At 48.6% G+C, this 23773-nt stretch overlaps 1 protein-coding gene across 1 annotated transcript; it reads left to right on the forward strand.

Annotated features, from left to right (window-relative positions):
* The first annotated feature begins 674 nt into the window (after nt 1-674).
* Nucleotides 675-9470, forward strand: LOC101659163 (eppin-like). The gene is made up of 4 exons (XM_013008266.2): nt 675-827; nt 2301-2432; nt 5741-5907; nt 9082-9470. Exons 1-4 carry the CDS (start codon nt 737-739, stop codon nt 9148-9150), a joined length of 459 nt encoding a protein of 152 aa, XP_012863720.2. The 5' UTR covers nt 675-736; the 3' UTR covers nt 9151-9470.
* Nucleotides 9471-23773: the final 14303 nt, after the last annotated feature.

Raw genomic sequence — 23773 nt, forward strand, 5'->3', positions numbered from 1 at the left:
TGGGGATCTATGATTACGGTATTTCAACATTTAAATGTAAGGGAAAAAGGGTAAGTCAGAGAGGGGCATCGAGAGGCACAGGGACCCCAAGGATGCCAAGTGACAAATAGAGAGCCCTCGTCAGGGACAAACAGCAGGGCTGCGCCCTGTTGGAGGAAATGGATGCTTGCCAGCTAAGGAAGTGAACGGAGAATGAGGGCAATATACGCACGTCAACTGGTCATCACGGAGAGCCCACAGGAGGGGGTACTTACATCTAGAACAATGGTTCTCAACCTGTGGGTCATGACCCCTTTGGGGGGGTCAAATGACCCTTTCACAGGGGGTCGCCCTAATCATAACAGTAGCAAAATGACAGTGATGACGTAGCAAGGAAAATAATGTGATGGTTGGGGGGTCACCACCACCTGAGGAACTCTATGAAAGGGTCACGGCATGAGGAAGGTTGAGAATCCCTATCCTAAAGTATCCTGGATAGGTCAAACAACATTGACCCACTTCCTCCGGTCGACCAGAGAACCCAGCATAGCCCAGGGAGCTAAGGATCTGAAGCGTCCAAGAAGAGACTCCTCCCCCAGCTGTGGTCCCTCCCTAGGAACTTGGTGTTCCCAGCAGGAAGCGGGCTTGGCTGGCTTGTCTCCAGTTCTCATGCGCAAGGTGCTGAGTGCTGACAGAACCGTCTGGGATCAAAAGCAGCCAGACATTTCCAGGTCCCGGACCCATCGGACTCCTCAGGATGGTGTCTTCCGGACCATTGCGCATCCTGGTGCTCCTCATCCTCCTATCCAATGTGCAGGGGTCGAGGCTGAAGGACTGGTTCTTTCCCAGTAAGTACTGGGGCCTGGGCGCTTGCTGGGGAAAGGGAAGCTGGCTGGGAGGAGGGCACAAGGAACAATTCCTTAGAGCTCGCCTCTAGTCTACCCTCTGCGCCCAGGCCCTGGTGTGGGAGATGAAGAATGTGTTTGAAGTATGTATTTTTATTGCCCTCCCTGTGCAATGTCCTTTCTGTGAATGAATGGGAACCCAGGCTTGAGGCAACCCCGACTTTTTTCCTGTTTGGAGTGGAGGCTCTTGCTTGTGAGGGGAGGAGGAGGGAGGGTCACAGGATCTAGTCTTCATGGGAAGAACTATATGTCCTTTGTATAGGAACCCGGAGGCCTAAGAAGCCTTTCCCCAAGCCCCACAAGAAAGGCCCTTTTTCTTGAAATATCCCCATCACCTCCTGGTTCTTTCAAATACAGTCCAGGGCTGCCCTGGCTTTGGGGGTAATGGCAAGTATCTTGAAGTCTCTTCCAACCTGCACATTAGTACTTTGTGCCAATGTAATACTAATGATCGCTACTATCGGAAAAGATGGATTTGAACAGAGTGACTGAATTCAAACGTAGTGGGTTCGAATCCCAATTCTACCACTTAGCAGTCATGTAACCTCAGACAAGTTACTTAAACTCCATATTTCTAGTTTTCTCATCTATACTTAACAGAACACACCCCAAAGAGCTGGCATGGGAATTCAATGAGAAAAACAAATTAAGATGCTTTGAAGAATGCTTCCAATGGCTTATGGCCACTTAACAAATGCTAGTTAATATTATTGTGCACCAATATACTTTTGTCTAATATTTTCTTCATTACCCTAATAAGGCTAAATCTATTTTACAAACGAAGGAACCATGGTTGAGAGAGGGTAAGTGGCAGGTCTAGGGTTCAAATTTCAAAACTGGAGGCTGGCTCCAGGGAGAATGATGGTAACCACTTGTGCACTAGTCCCACCCAGGGAATCCCAGGGACTGGCCTCATCACGTCCAAGAGCCAGCTAAGCTTAGAATAGTGCTTCTTCATGGGAGTAATCTTTACCTTCACAAGGACACTTGCAATGCCTGGGGCCCTTTCAGGTTGTCTCAACCAGGGGCTGCTATGGGTGTCTAGTAGAGAGAGGCCGGGAATGCTGTTAAACATCAGCAATGCACCAGATGATCCCTCACAAGGAAGAATAAGCCAGCCCAGATGCCAATAGTGCTGAAGTTGTGAAGCCCTGCTTTCAAGGGGATGGGTCCAGTGCTGGGGTAAGAAGGCAGAGAGTAAGAGGTAGCAGGGAGGGTCGGCAGCATAGACAGCACTGAAAATACATGCGGTGGCCCTGAGCAAAAGGATTCCTGGGCACACGCAAAATGAAAACCAACTTCCCCATTCCCTACCCAGCATGGCCTTGAGCTGGAGAAGGCTGGGTGCTGTGCCCTCTAAAGCTCATGGTGGTAAGTCTGTCCTTAGCTCATGGTGGTATGTCTGTCCTTTCCTAGAGAAATGCCCCCGAATCAGCGAGCAGTGTGAATTCCAAGAGAGGGACCAGTGTACGAAAGACAAGCAGTGCCCGGACAACAAGAAGTGTTGTATCTTCAGCTGTGGAAGAAAATGTTTAGACCTCAGACAAGGTAAGAGTCTGAGTCTTGGAATAAGTAGCTCCCCTCCCAGTACCCTCACCCCTCTACCCAACGGAGCTGGCATCATCCCCTGGTGTGCTGGGGACCGATCTCTGGACAAGATTGCTAGGCTTGGGGTTCTGATCCACCACTGCCCCTAATAGAATGTGTGACATGGTAACATGCTTCTTCTGTTTGAGCCTCGGTTTCCCCAGATGAAAGATGAGTATAGGTGTGGGGATGAACCAGATGGTCTCTTGACTACTCTTTACTCTTTTATGGTCTTCCGAGTCCCAGGTGGCCGCCCCTCTGCCTACACCAATTCAACTCTGCATCTGCCTCCACTTCTAGGAAGCCTCCCCTGGCCCCTCCAGACCAGAGGTGTTATTTTGTCTGATTTTTTTCCCTGCTATAATCTCAACTTCCTGCCATCCTATGGGCTCCAAGAGGACTATCAAGGATTCTGTATTCATTTACTTAATACATATGTATTGAGTGGTTCTGGTACCCACAAGAGGATGAGGGCCCACTGGGGTCAGGGAAGGCTGGGGAAAGCTTCCCTGGTTTTGAGATAGAAGGATGGGTAAAAATTTAGACAACAATTGGATAGAAGGGCTTTCCAGATACAGGGAAGAGCATATACAGAGTCTACGTGGTGGGAGGTAACATGGTCAATTCTCGGGAGATGAGTAAGTGAGCTCAAACCTGGCACAAGAAAAAAAAAGAGAACATAGGTAAGTATGTATCAATTGGTGAAGTGTCTGACAGGCCAGGTTCGAGTCTCAGCTTGAGCCTAATAGCAATGGAAATCCATCTGAGAGAGCAGCAACATGACCAGGTTTATTCTGTGCCTTCAGTGTGGGAAGTGAAATGAGAAATGGAGGAGATGTGCATGCGTGTGTGTGTGTGTGTGTGTGTGTGTGTGTGTGTGCGCGCGCACGCGCGCATATGTGCGTGTGAAACAGAGGATCTTGAAGGATGTCTGGATGAAATAAGTCGGTGGCTTAGATGAGGAAGGTAGCTGAGGGGGAAGGAAAAAGCAAGATGTGTTAGACATATTTAGGACGTAAACAGGACGGCTGAAACACCCGAGGTGGGTAGGGGAGTGAAGTTGGTCCTATGCTCTAGTGAGTATATTCTGAACGCAGAATTCCCGAGTTGAAATCTTAGGTCTCGTTTTCACCAGCATTCTGGGTGAGGGTCGGACTCCTAATGGAAAGCTCCACGGTTCAAACCTACCCGTCCCTCCCCTGGAAAAAAAGATGAGGCTGTCCGTGCCTGTAAAGATTTACAAAACCTCAGAAACCCTATGTAGGTCACTGACAAGACAACAGTGAGCTTGCTTTGTTGAGTTTCTGCCTCCATTTCCCCAGATCACGAAAGTGCCAATGGTTAGGGTTATTTTGGGGATCAAATAAGTTATCATATGAAGCGCCTAGAACAATGCGTGGCACATAACAGCCACAGGATACATACTAAACCCAAACCAACCCACTGCCATCAAGTGGATCCTGACTCATCTTAAGCCTGGAAAGCCAAGAAGGATGGTTCTGTAAGGTTTCTGAGCTTGTCAATCTTCAGGGCAGCAGACTGCCTTATCTTCCTCCTGCTGCCTTATCTTCCTCCTGCTGAGGAGAACTTTGAGGCTAGCAGACCATCTGCTTAAACCAATACACTACCGTGGTTCCCTTGATACATATTAGCTAGAGTGAGCATATGTTACTCTTGACTGGGCGCTTCCTAAAAGGAATATCAAGTCCAAAGTGGCAAATGACTATTAGTTGTAAGATGCGTGTGTTGAATCCATGTCTTGAGGAAAAGGTAACTGGCCCTGCCTTGTGTGGACTTGCCCATTGCTTATGATCCCATATTTCCTTTCCTTGGCATTGCTCGGAGGGTGTGGAAAAGGCCAACTCCCCACAACTAATCACGGTTCGATAGAGGCAATTGTACGGTTGAGATATATATATATCTCAATATATTATTATATATATATTATAATAAAGTCAGAGAGCATGAGAGACAGAAGAGAGAGTGAAATAATGGAGTCAGACACATTTCATAGTAGCATGCTCACCTCAGCCTCACTTGGTGGTCCACGTGGAGAGAGAGAGACCGGAGGGCAGGAGAGAGGGGGAAGGGAAGGAGGACAAGGGGAAAGGGAACAGGGGAGAGAGGACCGGAGAGGAGAGGGACAAGGGGAAAGGGAACAGGGGAGAGAGGACCGGAGAGGAGAGGGAGCCAACGAGAGGCCTAGAGGGATCTTTATTGCTAACCCAGGCCTATATACCTTTGGGGGGAGTGCAAGCCCCCTAATTACAGGTAAAGACATACAACACAGGAAGGGGTTGCACTAGAGGTTATAAGGCAATGAGAGGGGGACCATCTAGGGACATACATGCAATAGGAAGGGGAGGGATTGGGGGTATTTTTGTGACAAGATGGGTAGATTCTAGATTCAGGATGGCAGCCTAACTTTGGATGTCACTGAGCAGGTTTGACTTGTTCTCTGGATCTCCATAGAAACCATTATCAGTAGGGTATAAACCCCACCTACAGGGACCAAACTAATGGCCTCAAGCCTGTAGGGAGAAGTAGCCCATTGTCCTTAACAGCAGGGAGTGGGCCTACCTGTGGTGGGCCCGGACAGTAGTCTGCCAACTGACTGCCTTCAGGTAGGGTGATGTCTCTAAGCATCTGACCTCCCACCATATGCTGGCAAAAAGCCTCTAATGTTTGGATTGTCTTTGGGGGAGCCAAAGCTGGGGAAAAGTCTTTTTATAATCCCACAGGAGGGCAGAATGATTGGCTTATAATTTGTAACTTTCAGACCACTTCCATGCCCATCACTCATTCAGGACATACCTACTGAGCATGGCCCTGTGCCAGAACTCAACATCCAGACACAATCCAGGGGCTCGCCACTTAGAGGGTCATGAGGGGTGGCCTCCTTTGCCCTCACACTAGGCTTGTCCCTGGGGAACCAGCAATGGGGAATGTTGCACTCCTGTAGTACAGCTGAAGACACCAAACACCAGAAAGGTGAAATGAGTGTGGGGGGCACACACTGAGTTAGGAACAAAGTGTGCTCTCTCTCACTGGAGACAATGAGGCCCCTGGTGAGAGAAGATGAGAGAGGCCAGTGTTTTCTGGCGATAGATGCCAAAGAGCTATGTAAATAGCTACAACGATATCAAAGCCGCTAGGCTTATGATAAGGGCAAAGGAGCCTGCTCCCCATCTCATCAGTAGTGGCTGCAGGGAGAGTGTGGTTTTGCCCAGGCAGCACTCTGAGTTCTCCACTCTGGGCTCTCCCTGTAGATATCTGCAGTTTGCCGAAGGAGACTGGCCTGTGCCTGGCTTACTTCCGTCGCTGGTGGTATGATAAGGAAAAGAACACCTGTGCCAGTTTCATCTATGGTGGCTGCCAAGGGAACAGCAACAATTTCCAGACCAAAGCCCTCTGCCAGAACTTCTGCCAAAAAGAGGTGAGTCCTAGGGACACCAGTTTCCCGTTCTGACCAGGGCCACGCTGGGAGGTCTGGTGCGCTGACCCCTCCCAGGATGACTGTGAGCTCACCATAGCGATGCTGACAGACCAGCGCCCATCAAGGGAAGGGGACGCATCTCCAAGAAGGGTGAGCAGAGTGGCGTTATAATGGGACCTGAGGCTGGGGAGGAAAGTGGTCACTCATCAAAACTGGCCAGTAGGAGGGGCATTAAGAGGGGTGGAAGGAGAAGGCAGAAGAGGCCATATCTCAGAGACCAATTCCTGAAGGTCATGTCCAGCTTTGATGAGGCATTACTGAGCAACCTACCCTTCCAGACCACTCATTTCCTCATCACAACCCTTCACCAGCAATCCACTTCCACTTGGTTCTCCTTTAAGGAGAGAAAGGGAGACTTTGTCTCATGTATGAGAGGGTACCCCACAAACAAACAAACAGGAAAAACTTCCACTGGGCAGAGCTTTCGTAGTAGTACTCATTTTTCCCACTAGGCGAGCATTGAGCAACTCACCAGAGTTAGTGCACCCAGTGGCGTCACCTGGGAAGGTTCTCTCTGGTCACAGTGCATTTTTTCATAAAAGCAGTTTCACTTGAACCTTGTTTGTTGTGGTGGCTGATTTCAGAGAACAGTGTGTGGCTGTGAACCTCTGTTTCCTGCTCGAGAAAAATACCACAGAAATTATTGTGATGTTGACTGCAGCTTCCAAGGACAGCGCTATGGGAAAAACGCAAGTGTATGAGTGTTTTTCTCATTTCAAAAAGATAAAATGTCGATTGACGACAAGCCTCATTCTGGCCATCTGTCAACTGCCTGAATGGACAAAAATGTCAACAAACTGTGTGCGCTTATGCTTGAAGACCAATGACGACAAGGGACCATTGAAGAGATGAGGAAGTTATCCGGACTGTCCTGGAGCTCCGCTTAGCAAATTTTAATGGAGGATTTGGGAGTGAGAAGGGAGGGCCACTGACTAATTTGTGCCTTGGGTTCTGACTGACCAGGAAAAAGAGCATCGAGTGGAAACATGCTGTGCTCTAAAAGAACAGCTCCAAACAGACTCAGACTTTTCCCAATGTCATTACTGGTGACGAGACGTGGTGCTCTTCTCCTGACTCCGAAAGCAAACACCAACCAAGCCCGTGGAAGGTGCCATTGTCACCTCACCCTAAAAAAGGTCGTCAAGTGAAATCAAAGGTCAAGACAAGGCTCTTCTTCTTCTTTTTTAATGTAAGGGGGATAGTGCATTTGGAGTTCATTCCACCAGGTCAGACTGTTAATCAAGCTTTCTATTTAGAGGTTTTGGAAAGATTGCAGAACAGTGTGTGACAACAAAAGGCCTGATTTGTGGCAGATGGGGAACTGGTTTTGCCACCACAACAATGCACCTGCTCACGCAGCCATCTCAGTGTACCAGGTTTTGGCAAAAAAAGAAAACACACACACACACACACAAAACAGCACACATCTCTTGCTCCATGCACCTTACTTACCTGACCTCACTCCAGGCAACTTCTTTTTGTTTCCAAGAATGAAGAGGAACATGAAAGGACAGCGATTTGATGATGTAGAGAGGTGAAGAGAAAAAAAAAACTGAGGGAGGTGCTGTCAGCCATCCAAACAAATGAGTCTGAAAAATGTTTCCAAGAATGGAATCACAGATTTGACAAATATATTAAGTGTAATGGAGAGTACTTTGAAGGTGAAAAGAAAATGTAAATACATAGCTTTGAAAAAAGTTCAGGGTTTTTTTTTTTGGTGGTGGTGGGGGGTTACCCCCTTGTACTTTGGACATGCTGTCAGGAGAGATTGGTCCCTGGAAAGGAACATCGTTCTCGGTAAAGTTGAGGGTCAGAGAAAGAGGAAGACCCTCGGCAAGAGGGATTGAGACCATGGCTGCCACAAGGGGCTCAGACGTAGGGATACTTGTCAGGATGGAGCAGGACCGGAGGCCATTTCTTTCTATTGTACCCAGGGTTGCTATGAGTCAGAACCAGCTTCATGGCACCCACTAACAACAGCAACAGCACAGCACCCAAAGGGTCCCCGGTGGTACAAACAGTTAACCATCTCAGCTGCTGACTGACAGGTTGGAGGTTTGGGTCCACCCAGAGGTACCTTGGAAGAAAGGTCTGGTGATCAACTTCTGAAAAATCAGCCACTGAAAACCCCACAGAACACAAGTCCATGCTGACCCAGGTGACGCCTGCATGAGTTACAGTCGACTCAACAGCAGCTGGATTTACACACACACACACACACACACACACACTCTCTCTCTCTCTCTCTCTCTCTCACACACAGAGGTGACTTCAACATTTTTGTGAAAACCTTGGTTTAAAAGACAATGGAATTTTCCCACTAACTTTTGGAAAAATACACTGGTGGCTCAGTGGGTTAAGAGCTGGGCTGCTAACTGCAAGATCAGCAGTTCTAACCCACCAGCTGCTCCGTGGCAGAAAGAGCAGGCTGTCTACTCCTCTACAGAGTGACAGTCTCCAACACCCAAAGGAACAGTCAGTCTACTCTGTCCTGTGAGTCGGAATGAGCCCACTTGTTCATAATAGTCTCCTGTGAAAAGGTATCCAATCTTCTTTAATGCTTCCTCCCCACCACTATCATAATTGCAATTCTACTTACAAATCCGTCTAGACCAGAGGATGTACATTGGTAGAGATCAGAGCTGGAAATACAGGGAATCCAGGACAGACAAACCCCTCAGGACCAATAATGAGAGTAGAGCTACCAGGAGGGGAAGGGAAGGTGGGGGACCAAAAAAAGGGAACTGATCACAATGATCTACATATAACCCCCTCCCTGGGGGATGGGCAATAGAAAAGTGCGTGAAGGGAGACATTGGACAGTGTAAGATATGGAGAAAAAAATAATTTATAGATTATCAAGGGTTCGTGAGAGAGGGAAGGTGGGGGAGGGAGGGGAAAAATGAGGCGCCAATACAAAAGGCTCAAGTGGAAGGAAAATGTTTTGAGAACGATGATGGCAACAAATGTATAAATGTGCTTGACACATGGGTGTATGGATGGATTGTGCTAAGAGTTGTATGAGGCCCCGGTAAAATGATCTGTATCAAGACTCCTTCCACAGAGAAGAGGGCTGCCAGCTCCTTACTTGGCCCGCTCCTCCATTCTCCATAGGTTCCTCCTTCTGAAAGGATCCTTGTGACACACGGCAGACACCAGGAGTACACTGTCGAGTACTACTAAACAGAAGCGCACGGCTTCGATGCCAACAAACTCGATGACGGCGGTGACTTCCAGAGTAACAGCGACCACGGCCACCACCCAGTCCTCACGGGCAGCTTGTTGGACGGCGACGCCCCAGAGGAAAGGGAGGCGACTACCTCGCATTGCTGAGTTCAAATGCGCCTTCAGTGTTCACACTCAACTCTCAATGCCTGGCTCTTCCCCCAAACAGTTCCCACACACCCCCCAATTCCCACCCCGGCCACTCCTCCAGTTCATCCTCCTCACGCTTTCAGGGCCCGCGATCCCCGTGTAGCTGCAAATAAAGTGCTCTGTTTAGTCCTGTGCCTCCAAGAGTCATCGATCCACGCTCATTCGGCACATGACCCTTGGCAGACAGTAAAGGGTCACGGGGGTGTCTGGCAACCCCTTCGCAGGGAGGGAGGACGTCAGGGAACCTTGACCCTTGGGAGAGCATTATACTCCCCGACTTCTTCAGAAATCGCAAAAGCCTTTCGGACAAGGACCTATGGGAGTTGCCTTAATTTGGAGACCCCAGAAGTTAACCACGGGACAAGGACACGGGTGAAAGTCCTTTGGGAAGTCTCCCAAGAAGTGTGCGGGAGGGGTTGGGATAAATGGTACGGAGAAGAGAGAAGGGCTGAGCATGGGTTGGTTACCATGGGTTGGGGAATTGGAGGCTCCTTTCAACTGGGGTCTTCCAAAGGACCATGTAAAAGATGCCTCCTCTCTTTCTGAATTGAGTGAAGTCAGGGCTCCCACTGAGCCAGAGAAAGCCCACCGCAGCAAAGAAGACTCTGTCCCTAGGAGGGGACACTGTTGGTACGCACTGGTCCTGGCCCCTGCAGCTGCCAAGAGCGTATTGAGGTGGGGCAACCACAGACAGAGCCTGTGGCAGCCAACTTCGTTGCGTTCTTCAGACTCACGCATGCCCCACGTTGAGTTCATTCTCTCACTGAGGCTTCATGACTTAAGTTGTCAGGCTCTGCAGAACAATCTTCAGCTAGTTCAGAATTCATTCATGGCTGACCTGTTTCCACTCCCTCCGCCATCCCCGGTTCTAAAGAGCTCCCAATGGCAGAAGTGTCCCATTCACTCTGACCAATTCTGCTCTCCAAGGACCGTGGCCTTGAAAGAAATGATCTGAGGATCAATAGTCAATCCACTTCCTTCCCCACACCACACTCATGGTGGTTGGTACCTTAACTTTCTGGCAAGGGCTAAAGAAAAAGCGTGGCCCAGGGAGAGGAGACAACGGAAGCAAGGAGAGGAGGTGGAGAAAGAGAACCAGGCAGAGAGAGTGAGAGAGAGAGACTGTGAGACAAATAGACAGGAAAATAATAAACCTGTTGGTAGAAAAGCCAAAATGAAAAGAGTTGACCTCCAAATTCCTTCTGGAAACCTGAAGAGCCTGGCATTGAGCATTCCCTTCCTCTACAGGAGTCTGGAACGCCCCAGACAAGCTGGGTCCCCACTGCCTGGTCGACCAGATGGACAGCCCAGTCCATCTAACTAAGGTTTAGACGCCTTCAAGCGAAAAGCCCCTGGGCTGAGGCTGTAGGTGCCAGTTAGTTCTACTGATGGCCTCGGGAACTTGCTGTTCCCACCAGAGGGAGCGTGGCGGCCTTGTGTCCAGTCATGTTGGCTCCTAGGGTGCTGCTCAGGCTGGGCAGTGACATTCAGAGGCCAGCACAGCTGTGCAGCAGTCCCTCCGTTTGCTGTCACTAGCCAGGATAGGGGAGCCCCTAAAATGGGACTCTCAAGACTTCTTCCAATTCTGGGACCATTCTTCCTCCTGCAGTGTGTCCGGGAGCCTCTGCTGGTTGAGGGGTTCAGTGGCAGTAAGTACAGGGGGCTCCAACCTAGCTCTGGAGAAAGAGAATTTGCCTGGGACGTAGGAACAAGGAATAATTCTGTAGCTGTGGCATGCCCTCCCCATCCCTCCTCCCCTATTCTTACCCTGGGATCCCTGATGGGAGGGAGCAGAAAACCTCATCTTTCTCCCATGGAGTGGCTGGTGGGTTTGAACTGCTGATCTTGTGGTTAGCAACCCCTCACCTAACCCACTGCCCCAGAAAGCTCCTGGCTAAGATAGGAAGACTCTATACAATTAGTAGATTAAAATATAGGCAGTGCTCCATAGCGATTGAAAATGTGTGCTCAGGAACCACACCTCGATTCTGCTCCTTGGGCATGTTCACCCAGGCTCCCTCCGTTCCAGAGTCCTCCTTTATAAAATGCGAGCCGTGACAGGACTGCGCACAGAGCTATAATAAGGGTTAAAGGGGGGAGAGGGCAGGCATATAATAAATACATCATCAATATTCACCATGATTTTATGCCCAGGCAGCATGACCATGGATTTATAAATGTGCTGGCAAGGAACCTCAGGGGGTGGAGGAGAACCCTCTGAGGCAAATATGGAAATCAAGGTCCTGGAAAGGTGGGTTATGTTCAGGGTTGCACACAATCCAGAAGCCCACTGGCTGGTTCTAAACGTGGAAATCTCCATCACACGCTGCCACGCACACTCCCCACCCCGGGAAGTGCTCCCAGGCAGCAAGACCCTGAAGGAAAGGGCCCCTCCTCTTGGAGCCTTGGTGGTGGTGAGGGTTTGGGATGGAGAGTGTTCCGGATTACATGGCGCGCTGTTATGGGACTGGAGATAAGGGTGGTACTGTGAAAAGTCTGGTCCCCCTGAGGTCACTGTCTTCTGGGGGAGTGGGAGAAATGACAAACAGTTTCCCCAACTCCACAGGGGTGCCCTAGGCCTGGGAAGAGAGGGGCACTGCCCAAATCAAGACCCCAAGGGAGTACATCTTCCCCCTCCCTCAGGGAGATGTCCCCGAAACACCGTCAAATGTGAAATAGAAGAGACAGATCGTTGCAGGACACACAGATCTTGCCCTGGAGACCAGAAGTGTTGCAAGTTCAATTGTGGAAAGAAATGCTTAGACCTCAAACAAGGTAACTGACGGGGCCCTTGACTGCCGAGACCCTTGTCCTTGCCCCCACGTCTGCCCATGGCAGACCTCGGTCCCGAGTCATTGGGCTGGGTTCGTCTCTAACAAAGCGTCTTGGCCCATTGATGAAAGTTCTAGCAGTGCTGGTCTTGGGAGGCACGGATTCGAGTTGATGTTTGCCTCTGTCACAGCTGTAGCCTGGCAATGTTATTCTCCCTCCTGAGTCTCAAATTCTTCCTTTGTAAGATCAGCGTGGCTATTGGACCACACAGTCTCTCAGCCACATTGCTGTGAGTCTCTGAGAAGCCAAGTAGCCACGGAATCCTTTCAGGTGCCCAGTGATAGGACACCTATAAGAAACAGGTATACAATTTGGCGGGGAGGGGGTTGGTTTTGTTTTCTGGCATTCTTCTCCAGGCTTCTCAGTCTATATAAATCCTGACCATCTCTGACCTCCCAGCTTCCTTATCATCATTGAACTCTAAAGAAGACTATAAAGGAGGATTCAGGTGTTCGTTTGCTCAACACACGGCTACGGGTGCTCCTAAGGCCCGTGATAGGATTGACTTGCTCAATGTGTTCAGGAAGTCAGGAAAGATTTTCTTAGACACAAAGAACCAAAATTTAACACCTGAAGGATGGGTAGTTGGAAGGAAGAGCTCCCCAGACAGAGAACCATGTGTGCAAAGGTTTTGGCTGTGGTGGGGCAGTATGGTGGGGTCTATGGAGGCCAGTGGAAGTGTGGAAAAGATGAGAAAGGTATAGAAAGCAGGGAGGGTCCTAGCAAGGCAGGTTAAACGGTCTGGTCTTGAAAGCAATGGTCCCTCGGCCTTCAAATCCATTGCCAACTAAGTGGCTTTGAGCGAATTTCTTCTCTGAGTTGCAATTTCTTCTTCTGCAAGATGAGCATGATCAGACCTGTCTCATTACGATTATATGTTAATGTACATCAAGTGCTCAGAACAGTGCTTGACACGCCAAGGAATGCTACCGTATTGCTGCTGCTCTGCTTCGGCCTATAAGCTTCTAAGAAGCTCTATGTGCACCTTGGAGTGCTATACATAACACAGGTGTTTGGTAGATACTGTCTGCATCAGTCTGATTTTGTGTGGTGCACATGATCTGCCAGGATCTGGGGTGCCAAGAAGACCCAAGACCCAACCCTTGCTCTCAAAAAAAGCTCACATCTGCATGAAGGGATCCAAAAATATGAACATGCAAAAAAGGTGAACATGTACTTATAGAAATGACAAATGTGTGTGCAAGATTGAAATTCATAAAAAAAAAAGGAATGGGGATAAATCACTTGAATGAGGAAAGACATTAGAGAAGACTGGATGTTTAGGAAGGCATTGATGCTTGAGTAGGAGTGTACTTGGTAAGTAAGAAAGGCATGAGCATCCCAGGCAGATGCAAAGACGTAGAAGTGTGTAAACGTGCGGTCTTGTCAGACCATGAAGTTCAAACACACGGATGTCCAGGGAAATGATAGGCACTAAATCCAGAAAGGCAGAAGAGAAGCCCCATTCTGAGATCCTTCTGGGATGGGGTAGAATTTATCTTGAGCCCAATGGATCGATCATTCTGGAAGCCAGTAGAGAGTCAGTTGGAAAAGTCTTGGCCATCCGTTGGTGGCCTATCATAGCATTTTAGCTAGAGATAATGATGTGTAAATGAAGAAGGCAGAAGAGAAATAAAGAACTATTTAAGAGGTAAAATTAGCTATATTGAGTTCAGCGGTGAGGAAGGTGCAAAAAGAGACAAAATATCTCATTTGTGCCTTATAAAGCCCTGAGAGACAAGCAGAGGGGAGACTGGATTCTCCCTTTACAGATGAGGATGTCTAGAACCCAGGACTTCAGATAGTGTGAGTGGTTAACGCTCACAACAAAGTAGGAGCCGAGCCTTGATTCTCAATGGCCACCCTGAGAGGGCCGGTCAGAGGAAAGGAGGCGCTCAGCTCTCAGGAGGCAGGCACCCAGACACGCTCTGCCCTGTGGTCTTCCCTGCAGACATCTGCAGTATGCCAAAGGACCCTGGCGTCTGCCTGGCCTCCTTTTCACGTTGGTGGTATGATAAGAACACTGGGACTTGCCGGGAATTCACCTTCGGTGGTTGCCACGGGAACCCTAACAACTTCCTTTCTGAAAGAGTCTGCATGGACAGCTGCCGCAAACAAAGTAAGTCCTAGTGCCTCTGCCCCCTGTCCTCTCCAGGGCCACGCCGGGGGTTGCTTAGGCTTTTCCAGGGCGGCTGCAACCCTGTACACCTGGCACTGGCCGCACCAGCTCCAATCAAGAGCTAAGAACGTACGTACCAAAGAGGTAGAAGGCTCCTTGGGGAAAGAGGAGGGTGATAAGTAGTCAAAAGGACTGGCAGGTATGAAGTGAGTGGAGGGTGAAAAAGGAAGAAACAGAAATCAGGACATGTGCAAGGCCAAGTTCGAAGGAGGCTTAAACGTGTAACGCAATCCAACCCTGGATGGAGGTCGCTGACTCCCCATTCTCTTCCTTTTCCCTTTTAAGGCAATTTCTAGTCAAGGCAAACACATAATTTATTGGCCAACCCAGGCCCCTTTTGAGAGTGAACTGAGGCATGCATTGATACAGACACTCAGACAATGGGAATAGACTGGGACGCTGCTGGATGGGTCGAAACATGTGACCCTTCCACTTGCTTCTCAGTGATACTGCTTCCTTCCGTGAACTATAAAGTGCGGCTCCTGTGGGAGAAGAGGGCCTCCCGGAACTGCCTCCTAATCCAGTGCGTTCTGGTCATCGGCCTGGCTTTCCCACGGGCCACCTCTCAGCGGCCAAGATCTTGGATGTTCTGCAAACTGACCACCAGGATTTGCTTCCTCCATTTGCTTCAGCCTATCTTCTTTTCAAATATAATGTCCTTCCCCCCTTTGACCCTTTAGGGAGGGCTGTGACCCTATTGCTTCCACGTTCAGGGCTCCCATTTACCCTGCGGAAGCCGAGTTTGCCTAGCAAAGTGCTCTCAGGAATTCACATTTGTTCTCCATTTGCAATTAGAGGAAGAACACGGAAAAGGGGAGGAAGGAGATTTAAACTATGCAAAGTGGAGCTCTGGTGATTCTAATCCCCTCCTAAAATGGTCATAAGACTTAAGAACATGGCTAGGACAGATCAGTTTTCGATGGTGGAAAGCTTATAATTGGTAGTGGTAGTGGTGGTTGCTGTCGGGTCAGTGCAGAGTTTGGCAACCCCGGCCATGTGTTATAAAGTACAAGAGCTCCAGAGGGTGACAGTGGTTCTCAGCCTGTGGGTCGCGACCCCTTTGGGGGTTGAACAACCCTTTCACAGAGGTCTCCTGATTCATAGCGGTAGCAAAATGACAGTGATGAAGTAGCAACGAAAATAATTTTATGGTTGGAGGGTCACCACCACATGAGGAACTACTGTATGAAAGGGTTGCGGCGTTAGGAAGGTTGGGAATCACTGGTTTAGAAGGATTTTCCACAGACTAGTTGCTGGCTCCAAATATTTCAGTCCTACTTTCTCCTCTACTCTCCGCATCCTCCCAGTGTCAGGCGCATTCCTGTGGGAATGCACCCTCTGGCCTCATGCCTTCTTGTCATGGTGCCAAGGGAGTCGGCACAGTGGACAATGGGAACATTCCTTGGGGCCATCCCTACACCAGAACAGCTCCCAACAACTTAACTGTGCATAGCAATGACTGAGCATAATTTAAATATGCCCATTAACGCCAAACTAAGTGTATCCCTAACTCAACGTCCTTTTAGCTGGATGCCCAGAAGGCTGGCGGCCAATTCAATGCCACTGTACCCACAGGAATCAAGACAGAGAAAAAGTCAGGGTGGAAAAAGAGGAAAGTCCAGTTAATAAGGTTTAAAATATCTTCTATGTACAGATCTCACAAATCCCTTGGCCATAGAGCAAGGATCGCTGATTTTTATTTTGTTGAGCCTTTGAAGTGAAGGGCCTCAAAATGTGAGGTTTAACAACATCAACGGAAATCCTTCATTGAAAGAGCCCCTGAGCTTATTTTCTGGGTTTCGGTAAAGGAGACCATATTCCACAAGGTGGCGCAGAAATTCCAAGAAATAAATGGGGAGAAGCGCGAGGCCAATAAGGAGAGAGGGAGAACGTGGAGAGGGAAACGAGGGAAAGAGACAGGCTGGTGTAACCGTTTTAAGACAGGCTTCCCAAACTCTTCCACATGCTTCCCACCAAGAGGTGGGGACTATGCCCCCTCCCTTCGGATCTGGGCAAGCACAGCGACTGCTTTGACCCAGACGGAAGCAGAATGACCTCAGATGACTTGTAAGGTCAGAGTTTTGGGGCGCGATGAGTTGGGCCTGACTTGACAGTGCCTAACACCTTACAATAACAAGGTCGGTGTTTTGAATTGAATTGTGGTCTCCCCAAGATCTGAGTTAGAATTCTTCCACTTCTCCCTGGGGGTGTGACTCTTATGTTAATGAGGCCATCTCAGTGTCTTGGGAGGTATTCTAAACGGAATCACTTCTGAGATCAGACAGAGGAGCAAGCCCACAGGTAGGGAGGGTACTGGTGCCACGGGAAAATCGCCAGGGAACCAACACACAGCAGGGCGACAGAAGCTGAGAGAAGGATCGTCCCTTGGTCAACAGAGTGAGCATTCCCTGAACTTGAATTTGTGAGAAAAGAAATGCCTGTTTTTGTTTTTTCAAGACATCATTCTAGTGGGGGCTCTTACAGCTCTTACAACAATCCATACATCCATCGGATCAAACACATTTGTACATAGGTGGCCATCCTCACTTTCCAAACATTTATTTTCTACTTGAGCCCTTGGTATCAGCTCCTCTGTTTTCCCTCCCTCCCCCTCCCTCCCGCCTTTGTGAACCCTTGACAAATGATGTTATTCTTGTTTTCATGTCCGACACCACCCACTGTCGCCCTTCCCCCTTGTGCCTGTTCATCTGTTCTTTAAAGCCCTGCTTTGCAGTGGTACTTCTGTTACAGCAGCACTAGGAAACTAAGACGGAGAGAAAAGAGTATGTAACTTTCTTTTTTTATTATTATTAATCATTTCATTAGGGGGGGCCCTTACAAGTCTTATGACAATCCATTATTCAATTGTATTAAGCACACTTGTACATGTATGTGTTGCCATCAATACTTCCAAAACCTTTTCTTTCTACTTGAGCCCGTGGTATCAACTCCTCTTTTTTTCCCTCCCTCCCCCACTCTCATGAATCCTTGATCAATTATATATTGTTATTGCTGTTTCGTGTCTTACACTGTCCGCTGTCCCCCTTCACCCACATGTCTGTCATTCATCCCCCTGGTGGGGGAAGCTGTATATCCAACCTTGTGATGGGTTCCATTCCCTCCTCCTATTACATCGCTACTCTCACCACTGTTCCTGAGGGGTTATCTGTCCTGAATTCCATGTGTCGAGAACTCTTATCTGTACCAATGTGTGTACTCTGGCCTAGCTGGATTTGTAAGGTAGAAGTGGGTCATGGTAGTGGTGGGAGGAAGCATTCAGGAGCTAGAGGAATGATGTTTCATCAGTGCTGTACTGCACCCTGGTTGAATCGTCCCTTCCCTGTAACCCTTTTCTGTGAGGGGATGGCCAATCATCTACAGATGGGCTTTGGGTCTCCATGCCAACCCCCACTTTTCACATCGATATAATTGTTTGTTTAGGATCTTATAATACCTGATACCTGATCCTCTCAACACCTCATGATCACACAGGCTGGTGTGCTTCATCCATGTGGGCTTATTTGCTTCCCTGCTAAATGGCCGCTTGTTTAACTTCAAGCCTTTAAGACCCCAGACACTATATCTTTTGATAGCTGGGCCATCCACTTTCTCACCACATTAAGCACCCATGTTGTCTTCAGTGATCATATGGGGAAGGTGAGTATCAAAGAGTGCCAGGTTATTAGAACAAAGTGTTCTTGTGTTTAGGGAGGTCCTAAGTAGTGGCCCCAAGTCCACCTGCTATCTCAATACTTAACATATAAATATATGTACATAGCCTTCCAGCCCTTTCATTATAAATGAATATATTTACATATACACATGTCTATAGCTATACTTCTATAAATAGGTTTTGCCTCTTCTTTCCTCTATTTCCTTTCACCTTCCTCCTGTCCTGCTATCCAGGGGCATACAGCTTTTGTGGGATCCTCTTAGGATGCTTGTTTGGGGGGTGCCAGCTACCATGTAAGAAGCATTACTACCATGAGGCAGCTATGCTGGGGAGGCCAGTGCCCACTTGACAGTTGCCCTCCGTTTGCAGATATGTGAACGAGCTCTCCTACCCAAGAGAGCCTTCCGGTGACTGCGACGCCAGCGGACACCAATCCAATCGCTGCCATGGCAAAGACCTCACCTGAAACCCATCCAGCTGAAACCACACCGAATCCCTGGCCCACAACTTTGGGGAAATAAAACCATTGTTTTAAATGGCTGCGTCTTTGAGAAATGTATTCACAGCAATAGGTCATTGGAACAGGTAGGAAGGGAGTAGAAGAAAGGAGGCAGAGAGGGGATTGAAGGAGAGGCGGCAAGGTGGGGGCAGGGGGCACGATACATGCGTGGAGAAGCCAGTGGACAGGTAGAAAGGGCTGCCCAAGGAATTGGCAAGAAAAAAGGACACCAGGCTAGAGAATGGAGCTCACAGCACGAGGCTCCGTCACAACACACTAAGATCGTGACATCTCTTGTCAGATAAGTTCTTGATTTAGCATGACTTGAGGCAAGAGATTCTAAGACAGCGGTTCTCAACCTTCCTGATGCCGAGACCCTTTTATACAGTTCCTCATGGGGTGGTGACCCCCACAACCAGACCATGATTTTCATTGCTACTTCATCACTGTCATTTTCTACTGCGACCCCAAAGGGGTCGCAACCCGCAGGTTGAGAACCGCTGCTCTAAGCGATCCTGCAATCCACTCTTCTGTTGAACAAGACCTTTCTTCTCACCTCTCCGTCTCTTCCTCTTTAGAATGGCCTGGCAGAACCGATCCATCTCTCTAAAGACTCGCGTAGCATTCGAGGTACTTACAGTGCCCATGTTCAAACGCTGGCTTGGTGCATCATCACCTCTATGCTTGGAACCCACGAGCCTTCACTGTTCACAAGTTCTGGGACGTGAACTTGAAGTTGCAGAGCGCGTGGGGTGGGTGATCTTTAAGGGACCATGGAGTGGTAGGAAAAGAAATTCCAGAAGTCGAGGAGTACAGAAGGAAATGCTAGGATCGTGGAAGGGCGTTTGGGGCTAGGGCAGTGTGGCGCTCTAAAAAGGCTCACGTGAAGCCCTGCAGAAGGTCTGTTTAGCCAAATTGTCTTGGGGCACATTCCCTTGGCTCTCACTCCGCACCTCTGTGGAAGTGACCTCTTCTCCTGTGAAGCCCACCCCGGTCCTATGAATCTTTATGGTCTAGGCCAAAGAACCGACAAATCACCAGTGGCGGAGTCCTGGTGGCGCAGCGGGCTACACATGGCGCTCCCAACCCCAAGGATGGCGGTTTGAACCTGCCAGTTGCATCACAGGAGAAAGAAGAGGCTTCTACTCCTTTGAAGATTTAAAGTTTCAGGAACCCACAGGGGCAGTTCTGCTCTGCCCAACAGGGTCACTATGAGCAGGAATGAACTCTGGCAGTGAGCTGGCGTTTTCTGAGGGGTGTGTGTGTGTGTGTGTGTGTGTGTGTGTGTGTGTGTGTGTGTGTGTGTTTGGGGGAGGTGAGTAGTGTCTTCATCCTGTGGGAGGAGCATTCAACTGGGAGGGGGAGTCAAAATCAAAATCCCAGAGCCAGCCCAGGATGACAGTGTAGTCAGATGGCTCAAAGCATTCCTCTTACAATAAAGACCCGAGAAAATAGGTGACTATAGATGACCACTTTGGAACCCTGAGAATCTCAAGGCGCGGGTTGAAGAATCACCGAACCTCAAGTGGAAGATGGGCCTGCGCGGAAACAGCGTGAGCCTGCCCGGCATGACGACACTGTAACAAAGCAAGCTGCGTCCCAACTGGAAACCCATCACCTGGTGCAGCCAAGCAGGAGGGAGTCAGCATCAGGCGGGGTGCTCCCTGCTCTGGGAACATTAAATGTACTCATCTCGCCCTCAGTCCCCAGCTCCCTGTATCAGAGGTCGGCAGACTTAGTGTCCTCACCACTCGCCACGTCCTCTCTCCACATGTGTTTGCAGTGCCCCGTCCCCTGATCTGGGGCTCTCAGACCAGGAGCACTGTCCCTTTTCCCAGCCACATGGGGGACCAAAGACTGGCAGCTCCCACTGCTAGGCCAAGTCACTGTTAGCGAGAGCCTGAAATTTGGATGTGCCCGTTTCTATGCCCAGTCATCCACCATAAGGGATCAAGGACCAGTAGGACCTCCTACCTCTCTCAACCACCTACACTGGGGGCCCAGGACATCCTCCTCCAGGTTGTAACTTAGCAAAGGGGGTACACTCCCCTAGTAGGCATCTAGTTATTCTAATGAATTTTAGATCAGTGACTTCCTGCTGCCTCACTCCACACAGCTTAATGGCCCGCTCCCTCCACTCTGAAACCAGAGACTTGTGCCCCATGCAGCCTTGCCCACTAATGACTGCCAGTGAGTTTCCATACCACTCACTTAGTAACTTACATCCAACCACTCAGTAACTGGTAACACACACAACACACAACCCAGTAACCAGTGAGACTACTTCTGCACTTACTCCCAGGTTGATGGTCAAACAGACACATTATCTCATCATCAACATCAGTTATGTACTCATCCACTTGCAAGACAAGTGAAAAGAGACCCACATTCTCTCACTGAACCATTCCCGCCCCCCCGCCCTCCCAGGCAGGAGGAAAGAGGTCTAGTGCAGCCAGACTGGCGACCAGAGTAACATGCACTACCTGCCTGCTTGGATAGATCGAAACAAAACAAACAAAAAGCAGTAAGTAGCAAAAGATACAATAAATAAATAAATATACGGACATCTTGGTGCCTTAGGGAAATACAATAAATACAAAAATAGAATAAATAAATAAATATGTGGGCATCTTGATGCCTTAGGGAAAATAGACAATATAAAATAAGGTGACCAGATTTTAACATTGGTAAAGAGGGACACCATTGATAAAACTCATATCCTGGCAAAATAGCCAGATGGCAGCCGAAAACCATATACCCTAGCTTGTCGTGCATTCTTTCCAAAAATCGGGACTTTTAAAACGCCACGGGATATGGGAAAAATTGTTTAAAATCAGGACTGTCCCGCCAAAAGCGGGACGTCTGGTCACCTTATCCTAAGGACACATCACCTCTTGAGGACAAGGACCTGAACACCCTCATTTCTATAGCCTGAGTGCCTCAGATAGAGAGCCGGGGTGGCACTGCAAGCTCAATGTTAGTTTGCCAAACACACAGTCCTCGGTTCAAACCTAGCAGCCATCATCCAGAAGAAAAACGAGACTGTCCGTTCCCATAAAGATCTCTAGTCTCAGACACCCCAAGGAGCAGCTCTACCCCGCCCTATAGGGTCGCTCTGAGTTGGAATGTACTAGTGCCCAAGACGGGCCAGGGCACTCGTTCTCCCTTTCCACTTGTTAACTGAAAAGGACTTGTGCTCCTCTGAACCTGGGACATGAATGTTTCCACATTCTTTCGTCTAGCCTTGTCATGAGGTGAGTGGTTTCAATCCTTTCGATTACTCCCCAAGGTAGATGTTATGGCTTCCAATTTTATACAAAGAGACGAGGACCTTCTTCCAGAGCCTACACAGAAAGAAAAGCTTTCCATAGAATGGTACCCTGAATTTGAACTTCCAGCCTCCTAAACCATGAGGACATGACTTCCATTTCTGAAAGCCATCTACTTGTAGGGTTCCTGCTCTAGTAGCACTGGATCACCAAGACACCTGCTTTGACCAGCTAGTCATATTGGGTGGACGCTCTTCCATCACATCGCAGCTGCTGCGCTAGAGTAGCTAACACAGGTAGCTCTTTCCTTGTAAGAATGAACCATAACTTATTTTAGCAATCTCTAAACGTCTACGATTACGTGTTCAGATGGTTCATGATTTCTCAATATAATAAAAAAAATGCGGCAAGGATAATAAATCACGGTGGGCATTTTCTTTTTTAAACTTTTTATTGTGAATGGGGTAAATGTTTACAAAGCAGGTCATCAGTTTTACAGTCAGCGATCCATGCACGTTTGTTTCAACTCAGCCATTGCAATCCCAAAATGCACCGTCACGTATCCCACTTCCTCCCTGTGTCTCCTGTTTCCATCTCTCCTGCTTGCTCAACTCTGAGCTTTGTCTCTGGGTAAATGCTGCCCTTTGGATCTTAAATGCTCTATTTTTCTAACACGAGGCTGAACTGACCTGAGGGTAGACTAAGGATCTCCTATACTAGGTAAATACTAAGTAAGTTTATTAGCCCAAGTAAACTCAGTCAAAGATGTGGATTACAAGTCAAGGAAGATAGGCATTGCAAGAGCTTTTGGTACACGATTCTATCTTCCATGAAAAATTTAGCTAAAATAACTGATGTACATATGTCAGAAAGCAAGTTAAGTGGTCTATGCACATATCCCAATTCAATCAATACTCCCGACAGCCCTGAAATATTATATTGATATCTATATCTTGACATTGAGGAAGCTAAAGGTCAAGAAAATAAATTAGTTACCCAAAATTAAAATGTGAAGTTTCGAAGCAAGAAATGAAACGTGGTTGAATCAAAACTCGACTCTACGGCCAGTGCTCTGAACCAGTTTGTCCTTCTTAAAGGTCAGCTCCACGAGAACCAGGTGAGTCCTTGCTTACCTCTTCATCCCATAAAAACCCTGGATCTCTCCAGGTGGATGAGAGAGAGATTCTCGGTCGGTCTGCTTCTACCTGGTCCAGTTCCCATCCCGTGGGTTCTTGAAGACAGGTTTCTTGCCTTACACATGGCAGGGAGCCAAGCAACATGGACCAGTGTACGTACTCAGAATTTACTCAGGACCAGGCGGGGTTTCATTCTGTTGTAAGTCATGGGGCTGCTATAAGCCAGAACCTGCTAGATGGCCCTAATGACATCAACAGCAGCAAAACGCTGCAGATTGTCTGTAGAACTGAGAATGAGAAGGAAAGGAGAGCCCTGAGAGTTGGCTTTTCAGAGGGAACGTTTTAAGCCATGCTTTTCGTTATCTTGGAAGCCTTGAGAACCGGAAGAAAGAAAATAAGAGCCGAAGGAGAGCGTGGGAGAGAGGAAGGAGGAGAGGAGTCAAAGACGGAAGACAAGGAGAGGGAGGAGGAAAGGAGGGAGAGAAGGAATAAAGAGTTAGAAAGAAAGGAGTGAATGAGGAGAGGGAGGGAAGACAAGGACAGCAGAAACCCTACAAGTAGATGGCTTTCAGAAACAGAATTCATGTTCTCATGGTTTAGGAGGCTGGAAGTTCAAATTCTATGGGAAGAGGAAGGTGGCTATGGCACCTCCATGGGAACTGGCTAGCACCCACCATCTGTCGGCCCCAGGCTGTGCTTTTCCAAGGCCGGTTCCAGGCAACCACTGAAGAAGCCAGGGGTACTCCCACTAACGGATCAGGGCTCCTCCAACACAAAGCACCATCCCTGGGGCACAGTAGAGTAAGCACTGAGATGCTAACTAAAAGCTCGGTGGTTCAGACC

Source organism: Echinops telfairi, unplaced genomic scaffold (assembly GCF_000313985.2).
Source record: "Echinops telfairi isolate 266 unplaced genomic scaffold, ASM31398v2 ScPeMD7_5592;HRSCAF=6446, whole genome shotgun sequence".
Classification (NCBI taxonomy): Eukaryota; Metazoa; Chordata; class Mammalia; order Afrosoricida; family Tenrecidae; genus Echinops; species Echinops telfairi.

Coding starts and splice junctions, on each gene's coding strand:
- LOC101659163 (XM_013008266.2), top strand. CDS start 737: ATGGTGTCTTCCGGACCATTGCGCATCCTGGTGCTCCTCATCCTCCTA. Junction 2,433..5,740: donor ATGTTTAGACCTCAGACAAG/GTAAGAGTCTGA, acceptor CTCTCCCTGTAG/ATATCTGCAGTTTGCCGAAG. Junction 5,908..9,081: donor AGAACTTCTGCCAAAAAGAG/GTGAGTCCTAGG, acceptor CATTCTCCATAG/GTTCCTCCTTCTGAAAGGAT.